Here is a 12,497-nt window from a genome sequence, read left to right as displayed (position 1 = left end):
ACAGCTCCCACAGGTTAATGATCCACTGTTACCATTTATTGTCCCCTAACATTCAGACACCATGATTTAAAGTTTCCACATATCAAATAATAATGAAGAGTTAAAATGGATGAAATAAATGAACAAAAAGTTCTGTGATAACAGTCACAAAGAGACAAAAGTACTTACATTTTATGTGAAAGATAGAATTGTCATCTAGAAAATGCAACAAATATGACTTGATGGTACAAGCTGAACTGTAATTTGAAATACTTGAATATGGTAAAAACCTCAGTTCGTTGATGCTGACAGTTAAAGCTGTGTTAATTAATGCTGTCAGCTAAATGACAATAGCTCCTGATGTGGCTGTGTTTTTGACTCATTTTAGTAGGAACTACAAGTCCCAGCACCGCTCCCATTCTAGATTTGTCTGATACCAGAGAAGCGACACGTCAACCTGACGTCACTGCCGCACCTGCGCAGCCATCTTGAGTCTTTAGGCAGAAACGGGCAGAGAAAAGGAGTGAAACCCACCAAGCTAAGCGGAGGAAACAGGGCTATGTCCGCTGGAACCGAGTGTGTGTGAAACTAGAAAGGTCGCATACAGTGGGACGAGCGGGGGCAGTGACGGAGACGGCAGAGCAGCCATCTAAGTGCCTCAGATACCCGGACCTACAAGTCATCGTTTTGCCGGAGTAGGAAGGAAGAGCGGAGTGGCCGACAGAAAAACACATCCAGAGTGAAACCATGAATCCCGAATAGTGAGTGTAGCCGTCCCATAACGCGCTGTGCTCGGCTAGAGGCCATGTTAATGTGTTATGTGCTGTGACCCTCTGTCAACGATGCCCAGCTAACTCTTATGCCGCTAAGTGTAGCCAGCTAGCGCTAGCCGGCCGCCGCGAACGGGGCGCGGACTGTCTCGCGAACGAAGCGTCAGCTGACGGCCTGCTCGTGCCTCTCCGTGCCGGCTCTGGGACAAATAAAGGAGCAGTCCGGTGTGTATGTGTGACACTGGAGCTGAGCGTAGAGACACGACAGCAGTCAGCTAACGTTAGTATAGTGGAGTAACCGACGCCAGGTTCGACATACGGCCGGGCCCGGTCACCTCACATACGGACACAGACGTTCAGGATGTCCCGTCTGTGGCCACAGGTGCTCGCTGCTCGCGGTTCAGTCCAGACGACCTGTAACCGCAACATGTCGGGCTTTAGTTTTGTGAAATGTGAGCTTTCAGAAATGGCCTCGCTTTCACCAGCAGGCTTACGGGCTGAGTGGACTAACCAGTTCCATATTAAAGCATGTGAGTGCTGGTGACCTGTGTAAGTGTTCGGAGGCGACTAGAAACATGGCTGTCGGGGCTCCTGGTCCTGAAGGCTGTCGGACTCGGCCTCTCGGTGCTGTCGCAGATTAAATGCCGACGTTGGTCTCTCTCCGTTGCGGAGCGTTAGATGATACGGTAGGCAGCAGATGTTTGGCAGCTCACCTGCTGCCCTGAATTGAGAGGACTCCCGCGGCTTGTCACCGGGTCCCTCTGTCGGTGCAGAGCCGTCCCCGAACCGACGGCTGGATCCTGACGGAGCCCTGTCGGACGAGCTTAGCTATCACCTCCACACCTTCGGCAGACAGCTGCTGTGTGTTTACACACACTCTGACATCCTGTCTCTGGTTAGATGCGCCCTAATGTGGACCCTTCTCAGCAGGTAAAGCACAGGTGGAATTGGCTGCATTCCATTCAGGTGAGCCAGCCCCAGGCCTCTGGTGCTGTGTGCTCACTCACTGTAGGGTCTCACAGGGACACTGAATGAACTCCTCCTTAATGCTGTTATTTCCACTTGAGCTTTCCTGCTGTGACAGGTCACACTGTGACTGTCTGCGTCTGCTGTGAAAAGGCTCCATTGCCCACCGCCATTCACTGTATAGTGATGGGGCCTGACTATCCATCCTCAAACATCTGGTGCCGCTCTCTACTAAGGCCGCCATTGTAACTACTGACTGATGGGTTTATTAGAGGTCAACAGATCGTTCACTACAGATCTATAGAGCCGCGCTAAGCCCCTATCAGGACTCCCCCACCATGCTTTGCAGTGAGTGAGGACCTGGCCACACATCAGAGCATCTGGACCACGGTCCGCTTCGGACCAGCTTATTAACATCTGTAACTGCTGACTTAACAAGTCAGAGGAATTTGGGAGTGCTGTAGCTGTTCTTATGTACGGCTTAACTGATCTTATAAAGCATTTGAAAATGATGTATTAACCATTTAAAAGGTGGTGAAGTCACAGCGTCTAAAGCCTCAAACACTTCCTCATTAGAGAGTGGGACAGGCATGTTTGGATACTATTGGCTGAACTGTAGGATACCAAACCATGCTGCATTGCTCATTATAAACCGGAACAGTTAAGTCTTTGGTCTTTGGATTACTTGTTGAGTGACTCCTGCTGGCTGGGCTGATGGCAGTGGTGCTGCCTCATCCATGGTTTGGGACTTACTGTCAGTTGGTCCAGTGTCAGTTTGTGATACACGACGGCTCTCAGTTTCCTATGACTCAAGAATAGCAGTGGCATTGGGCAATTCTCTACAGCTGTCTGTGCCGTGTGTCAAATTCATGTGATGTTGTTTTCCTCTCAGTGACTGGGGGGGTGTAGGGTGGGGGCGGTGTTATTGGGAGATGAGCGAGGAGCAGCAGTGAGAGTCAAACCTCAAGAGAAAAGGACATTTGTATTCCTGAAAGGAGAGTTTAAAGAATGTTGTTTATGAATTTCTAAGGTACTTTCAAACCATAGCCAGTGCTGGAATACCTCTGAGCCATATGGTGATTTAAGTAGACACAAAGGATGCATGGAGCTTTATTCCTATCTCCACTCCGGGTCCCCTAACTAGCTTTTCTGGAGCTTTAAACATCAACAACTGAGCTAACTCCATGCAGTGATGAGGACTTGGGACATGGGTGAAAGCTCCAGAACAAGCTATTAAGAGCGACTGTTGTCTGCTGGTGTTGCAGCACTGCTGTCCTTCACAGCAGCCCACAGTCTGAGGATTTCACGTGCACTTGATGACAATGACAGGTCACTGACAGACAGCAGACTATATCAGCTGCCACCAGCTCATGTTAGTCCACAGAGGGGTGTCATGACTGAAAGCGCTCTCTGCAGCCAGAGGATGGAGCTTTACTGTGTAACACAGTGTGGACCAAGGGACTCCGGTCCTCCAACACAGTCGGGCCTCCGTGTGCTGAAATGGTCACTTGACATCAGTCTCAGGAGTCACATTCTCCCAGCCATACTTTCATCCACATCGTGCTGTTCCAGCGGCCTCATTGAAGCTCAGAAACAGAATATGCTTGAACCAGGACTTTGAACACTTGAGTTGAGAAGCTCATGGAAAAACAACGTGCATCACCAATAACTCTAGGGTGGAACATCATATTGAACCATGTAATGTCCCAATACAAAAATATATCGGTGCTGTCGTGGGATGGTGGAATCTATGGTGACAGTAAATGCCTTCCACGAGCAGAACAGAAATTGTACCGTGCAGGTTTTACACGGACAGTGTAGTCAGGGCACTAGCTGTTGTCAGCTCAGCCCCATTGGTGTGAGAGAACGTGGACAATAATCAGTGTCACCCTGTGTGCCGACACTGTCCAGCTGAAGGCGGTCCGTCTGTGGTTTAGCGGCGTCATCTGAATGTGTTGAGGGGCAGAAGCAGAGTGAAGACGCGACATGGACCTCCAGCTGTGTTTCAGCCTGTCCTGTGTACTGTGGGAGGTATCAGCAGGGCCCAGACTGCTTAGATGGAGCATTACTGACATGTTACATGACATTAGACTCCCTTCGACATGTTCTGACGGACATAATTTGACAACAGCCACTCGTAAACTGCCAGCTAGGGACAGCTTGGATACTGTGCTAGCACAGATACTGTTAACATCAGCGTACAGTGTCAGGGTCCACTAAACAGAAAGTGTGTGAATGCTAATGTGACGTTCAGCCACCTGAGAGAATCGACATGTACACAAAAACACAGAGATTGTAGTCTGCTGGTCATCAGCTGGTCAACCTGCTGCCTGAGGCGCTAACACATACACAGCCGTCTTTTTCTTTGCCCTCAAACATGGGGTGCTGCTGAATTGCCTTAAGGAATTAGACGTCTTAAGCGTGGTATATGATAACCACATCACAGCTCCGAACCAATGAGATTGCTTGACTTGAGCTAGCTGTTTTGTAAAGCACCGCTGGTTTCAGCTTGTACCTGCAGTGAGGTTAGAGATGTGGTCCCTGCTCTGACCTGAACTGTTTTTCTTTCAGTGACTATCTATTCAAACTCCTGCTCATCGGAGACTCTGGAGTAGGGAAGTCCTGTCTTCTGCTGCGTTTTGCTGTAAGTGGTCCAGTGTGACCTTCTCAAATCAGAAGTGTGTCTCTGAATGGTGTCCAACCTTTGGTCTGACCACATTCTGCTGTCGGCCTGAGTCCGTCCTTCTCTTCTCCCCTCTGCAGGACGACACCTACACAGAGAGCTACATCAGCACCATCGGAGTGGACTTTAAGATCCGCACCATCGAGCTGGATGGCAAGACCATAAAGCTGCAGATCGTGAGTGCACACACACACACACACACACACACACACCCTCACCCTCTGTATCCTCACCTGAGCTAGGGCTTAGTTTTGTGTGTGTGTGTGTGAGACACACTGTCCATGCTGTAACTGGATCCTGCTTTCGGTAAGGGAACAGGCTGTGCCTCCTGAAAGGCATCCAGTTTGTTGGGCAGTCATAGTTGTGGCTCATATGTACACAGTAGGTGAACAGTGGAAACACACCGGAACATTCCTGGAGGTAAACGGACTCACTGCCAGTCTGCAGCTTCCCATCACCTGAACCTTCAAGAACCATGCAAGATTTTGGTTTGAGGTTCTATGTATTTCCAAACGGGGGCCATTTCAGATATCTGTAATAAAGTGAGCACCCACCCACCACACTGTGGTGTCGTCTTTATGAGCACCGTGGTAGGCAGGGGTGTTAAAATTCAGAGAGGTCCAGTTAAAGAGCATCTCCCCAAGCAAAGGTCTGTAAAATCACAATAATTTAATCTGCGTAATGATTCAGGGTCATGTACGCTCAGTGTCCAGTTTATTAGGAACACCTACTGAGGTCTAATCCAACAGGCGTGTGTCTAGACGTGCCCGTTCACCTGTGTGGTCGTCTGGGATGATGTAGATAAGTGTTTCTCTTATTAGTCAACCCTCATTAATATAAATGGGCTGGACAGAATAATAGAAGCAGCTGTCAGTATAACACAGTCCAGTCCAGCAGCAGCAGCACAGACTCCATCCTCCAGAATGAAACAGCTACAACACAACCTAACCTCCAATAATGAATAAAATTCTTTTCTCAATTCAAATAACATAAGGGGTGCTTTGCAAAGTAAACTACTGGATTTTGGTGGATTGGTCATGTTGGGCTCTTAAGATGTTGTTTTTCTGTCCGTCAGCTCGGGTTTGAGAGGGTGTCTGTTCAAAATATTAGTGCTTTGTTTCACAGTGACACTTTTAACAATGGCCACGGTGTGGGAACATACCTGGAGGAAGAATAAACACGTGTCTGTCCTTTCCTCATTAAAGCCGTTTTCTCTGTCCATGTGTCTTTTTAGAGCACACCGTGTGAAATGACTTTTCTCTCACTCACTCCTCTCCTTGTGTGGATCTCACTCAGTGACTGGAATTGCCATGTTTGTGGATTGACAGGGCTGATTGGCTGAGTCACATCACATGACATTATTTACAGCATGTGTAGAGGGTCTGCAAGTTTCCTGAGCCACTAAACCAGTGCTGTAGAGGCTAGAAATGCTCCATTAATATCTATCTATACTATTTCTCACTTATCAGTTGTATGTGGGGCCTGGAAAGGAAGAAAAAGTCATAGTTGTCCTGCTCGTTACCAAGTCCCTAGGAAGAGTGCTGGGCTTTGAAACCGGTTTGGCTCCGGCCCCTGAAAGTGTCTGGCTCTTGGATTTGATGTCTCCTCCTAAGCAGAACTTACGTGTTTGATTCCATTCTGCAGTGGAGAAGGACCTTAAAGAGAATCTTTATTTGTGTGTTTAATTTTGATTTAGTGGAGTCTTCCTGTAGTCCATACAATAGCAGCGGACTGCACAGGGTTATTAAATGAAGGCGCAGAAATGTCTCACTGGGCACTGAAGACCGCTTCATTAAGCACGATTTGGTTTCAGCAAACTAAATTTAGTTAATCAGGTTGGGTTTGTGCTGTCAGATGATGTGAACATGACTTCAAAGCAGGCTGAGCAGAGGAATACTCGGGTCAGATCATCGGAAAAACCCCACAAAAGAGTCCAGTGTGTCCGTCACAGGCACACAAATACAGCTGCAGATGCTGTTAGTCTGGCGTCCGCCTGCAGCCTCATAACCAACCATGTCAAAGAAAAACCTGAAGTTCCTCAGTGTACCCTGTCTTTGGTACATCCTGGTATTACTCAGTGACCCTGCATGCTGATGAGTAGCTGTCCCTATCAGGATACCTGAGTTTACCATGATGGAAACCTCATGTCATTTACTCTGTACTCAAGTACATGTTTTCTGCTGCCTTATATTCTACTCCACTGCATCTCAGATAAGTGCAGTGGAATGAAAAGCACAATATTTGCCTCTGACAGCTCTGGTTACTTTACTGAATCAGATCAACAACACAAAATGTAATTCATAAATGCCTATTATTACATCATCAGTGAGGCCCTAGATCCCCAGCAGTGTGTAAAGTAATATGTATGTATAGATAACCTAACCTGTACCAGCTGCAGCATTACAGTAATGAACACATTACTGCACCACATAATCCAATAATATCATGTGTATAATTTTGAAACAATCTTTTTAAAAATGTCAAGTGGGTTGAAATGAGCCAACAAAAGCCAACTTCTAATGTGAAATAATGCAAAAGAAGGCTTGTCCCTCCCCTTTAGTGGCCAGAGAAACATGAGTGCGAACTAATGCTCCTGTCATGAATTAAGGACGAGTATCTTTTAAACTGCATTGATGTTGAGTAGTGGAGACTAAATTACTCAGGCTCTGCCCTCGTAAACCTGCTCCTGTCCTGGTTTCACTCAAGCACAAGTTGCCATAACAACCTCACCCACCTCCATAATGAGCTGGTGCTCCAATACACTTGATATGTACATTGTGCATCCTCCCTTCTACTTACTGCTCCATTTGTCAGGGCTTTGTCCCCCACTGCTCCGTGAGCCGTTCATTCATTTATTCAGACTCTATGAGGTAGAATGATCTCTAATCTTTACTGTGTCGCTCTCATGTTCTGTCTTTGTGTCTGTCAGTGGGACACTGCAGGTCAGGAGAGGTTTCGTACCATCACCTCCAGCTACTACCGAGGAGCCCACGGCATCATAGTTGTATATGATGTGACAGATCAGGTACGTCAGCAGTGTGGACGGGTTCCTTGTAGTAGGAAGGCACTCCACCACTTTGATAGCATTGGTTTGTTAACTCAGTGCTTTAGCATAGGGTTCCTTTAGATGTGCAGATGGTAGTAGTACTCTAATATTTAATCGAAGTGTATTTCAGTTTGTCTTTGAATCCCAGTAGCCAATCACAAGGGTGTTGGAGAACCTGTGACATCTCCAGTGTTTGCTTTGCTGATGTCCTTGTTGTCCTCGTGCAGGAGTCCTACAACAACGTCAAGCAGTGGCTTCAGGAAATCGACCGCTACGCCAGTGAAAATGTGAACAAGCTTCTGGTGGGCAATAAGTGTGACCTGACCACTAAGAAAGTAGTGGACTACACAACAGCCAAGGTAGAGCAGCTGTCTGCACCTGAAGGGGACACACACACACACACACACACACACACACACACACACACACACACACACACACACACACACACACACACACACACACACAGTGGTCAGTATGACCAAATATGAAGCAGTCACTACAGGACGACAGTCTAATATAATGGTTCACATGGTTTTCCACAGCACTAATTCTGTCAGTACAGCAGACACCTTAAACTCAGAACACCCTGCCTTTCTTTCACCACCTCATGGGTGTAGCTTCTAAATCTGTGCAGGAAGTGGTTAACTCTCAACAGCAGCGTTACAGCAATCTCAAAACCATAATAATAACGGAGCTAAGTACTGACTGTAAACAGTAGTTCTGTTTTAAAGAAAGTCAGAGCAGCACAGCTGTGAGCGTGCTGTTTTACTGATGGAGTTAGTTCTGTAGGAATGGATGTACTCAACTTAAGACAACAAGTAAACATGGAAGACATATTGGTAAATTATTACTGCACCATTAGAGTAGAACGGGATTAAAGTGGCTGTTAAATGATGGTTAACTAACTGCAGCTACGACTGAGTGGACGAACGTACTGCAGGAGTGGTAAGAGAGACTGGAACACCGTGTGACAACTGAATACTGCTACCGCTGTATGTAAGGGATGAGCTAGTCTCTCTGAGCAGCACACCTCTCAGACCTTTAGGAGGCTTTAGCAGCTGAAGAAGACCATTAGAGATAGACTGGAGCCTTAAAGACTGCTGGCATTCCACACGTGCCACAGTCTCAACAAACCACATGAAAAGACCACAGTCTACTATATGTGTGTTAGTCTGTCGGCGCTCAGCTCCACCTGTCAGACTGACTTGCACACAATACCTCATAGATTTGTAGATAAGAAAATGTAGACTCTCATCTATCCAAAGCAAAGGAAGCTGTGTACTCTTCGCAATGTGTGGAATGATTTTTTCTACACTTGAGTTGGTATGTGGCAGAAAAAACACTTCCTGTTGCAATAAGGTGACATCCTCACTCGTATGTTTTTGTCCTCCCAACAGACATTCACTTTACAATAAGATGAAACAGGAAAGTTATGGCTGCCAAAGCTGTCAGCTGTGTTTCATGCATGGTGATCCCAGTAGTGTCCATGTAGGTGTGTGACTTGCTGCCCCACTGTCCCTCTGACCTTCCTCTCGTCTGGCAGGAGTTTGCTGACTCTCTGGCCATTCCCTTCCTGGAGACGAGTGCCAAGAATGCCACCAACGTAGAGCAGGCCTTCATGACCATGGCTGCAGAGATCAAGAAGCGCATGGGCCCCGGGGCCACAGCGGGCGGCGACAAGCCCAACTTAAAAATCGAGAGCACCCCCGTCAGGCAGTCTGGAGGGGGCTGCTGTTAAGGACCCTCGTCCCCCACCACCTCAACCATCACCTCCACCGTCTCTACCATCTTCCCCTCCTGTGTTCCCCCCACCATTCATCCATAACACCTGTAACACCCAGCTCCTCGACACCCCCTCTGTCAGCCTGAATGGTTGGCCAAAGAGAAGAGTGACCTGGAAGAGCACTACAATGAGAAAACGCACCGAGCCTTTACAGGGGTTCATTCACCAAACACCAGAGTGAGTGAGTGAGTGTGTGTATGTGTGTGTGTGTGTGTGTGTGTATGTATGTATGTATGTGTGTGTGTGGGGGGAGGGGGCACAGCACCGACACAGGCTCACAGGAAACACACACAGCAAGATCACTATTCATTTAGAGTGGAGCAGTGGAAGATCAGGTTTAGATACCAGTGACCTTATCTCTCTCACACACACACACACACACACACACACACACACACTGTAGAGGGGTGGCAGGGTTACAGAGATTTAAGTCTTCTGGCTAAACACTTTTCTTCTCAGGCTCCCTCTGTCATTGCTGAGCTCAACTTATGTCACCCCACCCTCTCAAACTTTAATCCTTGTAATTATTTGCCTACACACACACACACACACACACACACACACACACACACACACACACACACACACACACACACACACAGGTGCAGTGGGCTGTGCTGTGTACACAGCAGGAAGTGTAGCGACAGCCTGCTATCAGTGACTCCTCGTGGACATGTAGTGATGAAGATCCAGGGAGAGCCCCTTCAGTGAGCCCCACCCCCCTCCATCTGTCTTCTGCTCAGCTTCCACTCATCCAGACAGACGGCCAACGGAGGTTTCCCGTTCCCCAGGGCTCCGTGCCGTGGTTACTCTGCTGCTGTCTCTGTGTGTTTGTAGATTGATAAAGGCCCGGCAGAGGCTGCAACATTTTGGTCAAATAGAAAGGCCTCACCTCAGCTTGTGCTGCTGCCAGTGAGTGTTTACGGTGCCTCTGTGTGCAATTGCAGCAGCTCTTAAGTTCCCGTTGCATCGCGTGTGATCAAACCTTTCAGGTGTCGGGATGCTTCAAACATGCTGGGGTGGTGGGAGTAGCCGGGGGGAGCATGAAACCAGAGCCTGCTCTCACGGCTCCTCCTGCATAATGATTGTTGGATTCCAACAGTTCCGGGCCTTAATCATGATGCTGATGATCCAACAAGCATTTCACTTGAAGCATACCAGAAAGTGGCGAGCTCATGCGGCGTGGCTCTTTAACAGTTGATGAAACCAACACGACAGCCTGCATTCTTCCCTCCAGAGTCACACTGGCACCAGTCCTGCTGTTGGAGGTACTGGTTTGTCCAGGCACACCTCCACATGCAGACACAGTCTGAAGGAAGTGGTGTCCAAAGTCCAGGCTCCACATGGAGACGGCAGAGCTGGGATCTGTGCCGTTCGATTTTCTTTTTAGTCTTGAAAGGAATAAAAGGAATAGTACAGGCGGCGGGGGGGGGTGACGCTCACTTTGACTTCCTCATTGGTAATATCCTGTATCGATCGACTGATTGTTTTATTATTGTGCTTTTATTGGCTTTTATGTTCTCATTGATAACTGTGAGAGAGAACGTGTACACTATGTAGGTTTAGGATGTGTTTCATTGTTGCTCTCTGGCTGATGAAGCTGAGCTGGAGACATGGTGTGGGGGTGTCACTTGTGTAAGGGCTCAGTGCGCTCCAGCTGACTGACGTCCTACACGATGCTGTCCCACACACTGTGAGGGCAGAAGTGTGGACAGCTGCTGCTCTTCTGTCTCACTGCTTCAAGGTTTTACTCATGTTTGAGCCCGAGGTCTGATTCCTGACATTCCTGATGATCCTAACTGGAGGTCCATTTAGCAGCCAGAAAGCTCTGGCTGCTAAATGGACCTCCAGTTAGGAGGTGAAAGCTCACCAGCTGGCTGTGGACACAGCGAGTGCTTCCCTGGGCTTCGCTTTAACGGTGGCTTATTTCTCTGGAATAAATCAGTGCCACAGGGGGAAATGTAAAAGTGATGTGTGGGGCTGGGTGTCCTTTCAGCCTTTCATACTTGTGCTGACAGGATGCCAGATGATGACATTGGGGGGGGACTTTTCTCCCCAGGTCTGCCTACTGGCCTTTCCTGGAGCTTTCCACTCCTTCATTTAGTCTTTTTGGCATCAGGCACCAAAGAACACCCTAGAACAGAGGTGGGGGTTACGCCCCCCCACCACACACCATATAGGTGTGGCTGAAAGGATGGTCAGTGAGGCTTTTTGTCAAAGTGGCAAAGGTGACCTGTAATTGGAAAGTGCCTGATCCAGGATCACATCAACCCGTCCTGAATCTCATGGCCAGCACTGCTCACTGAGGAGGAACAAACGGGGGTGTCACTCCACCTTGTGTCTGAGGCGTGGGTGTGAAGGGATGTGATGGGGAGTGTGGCTCAGATGTTCATCAGGGCCACAGTACCAGTGGAACCAGAAGCCGTCCTGGAGCGCTCAGTGGCTTCTCACTGCTGTGTCAGAACAGGGCTGGTCTCTCCCCCCACCCCACCCCCGCCATTATAAAGGCGCTGCTCAACTGCAGTAAACGCCCCGTGAGCCTCATCGGTGTTCTGGTCTGCTGATGGTCCGTGCTGCGGTCATGCTGCTCCTCCCCTCGTCTGCTGGATCCCTCGTGTTGTGTTTGGGGGCGTGTGGAGGTTCAGGGACTGACTGGTCCTGGTTTGCTGACCGGATATGAACTCCCAACTCTCCCCCCCTCCAACCATGTCACTGCAGCTTGATAAACTTCTTAAGATCCTCCCTGAGTGCTCGGGGGAGGGGTGGGGGCTGTGTGTGTGTGTGTGTGTGTGCGTGTAGAGGGTGGTGTGTAACATTCCTGAGCCTCCTGGACACATGTTGGCATCCCAGCATCAGGCCAGTGTCACTATGATACAGAACAAGCAATCATTTGAAACACACACACACACACACACACACACACACACACACACATATATATAAAACCCTGATGTTTTACGGTTTGATGACTGATTTCCTTTTTTTTAAATCTTTCTTTCAACAAATGTCTTTATGTTCTACTGATTTTTACGTGTTCATTGACTGCTGTGTTGTCTCGTCCACAGAAGTATGAGGGGACTCTGGGGGAGTGGGCTCTGATGAGGGTGGGGTAAACAGATGCATGGTGAGGCCTTTTCTTATGAATGTGATTCTGATGAAACAACACTTGACGTTTGTTCTTTTAGTTGACGTTTTGTATGCCTGTGGTGAAGGGGGGGGGGTCTCTCTGTCACTGCACACGTGCTCATGGCTGTTCAGTGGCTTCAT

General features: G+C 48.3%; 1 protein-coding gene across 1 annotated transcript; it reads left to right on the top strand.

The window, feature by feature from the left end:
* Nucleotides 1-325: 325 nt before the first annotated feature.
* rab1ba (zRAB1B, member RAS oncogene family a) lies at nt 326-11,043 on the top strand. Its single transcript, XM_070855124.1, has 6 exons — nt 326-740; nt 4,287-4,359; nt 4,479-4,574; nt 7,328-7,423; nt 7,672-7,803; nt 8,991-11,043. Exons 1-6 carry the CDS (start codon nt 727-729, stop codon nt 9,183-9,185), a joined length of 606 nt encoding a protein of 201 aa, XP_070711225.1. The 5' UTR covers nt 326-726; the 3' UTR covers nt 9,186-11,043.
* The last annotated feature ends 1,454 nt before the right edge of the window (nt 11,044-12,497 follow it).

This window comes from Pempheris klunzingeri, chromosome 23, assembly GCF_042242105.1.
Source record: "Pempheris klunzingeri isolate RE-2024b chromosome 23, fPemKlu1.hap1, whole genome shotgun sequence".
Classification (NCBI taxonomy): Eukaryota; Metazoa; Chordata; class Actinopteri; order Acropomatiformes; family Pempheridae; genus Pempheris; species Pempheris klunzingeri.
This window is presented reverse-complemented; position numbering and strand designations above follow the sequence as displayed.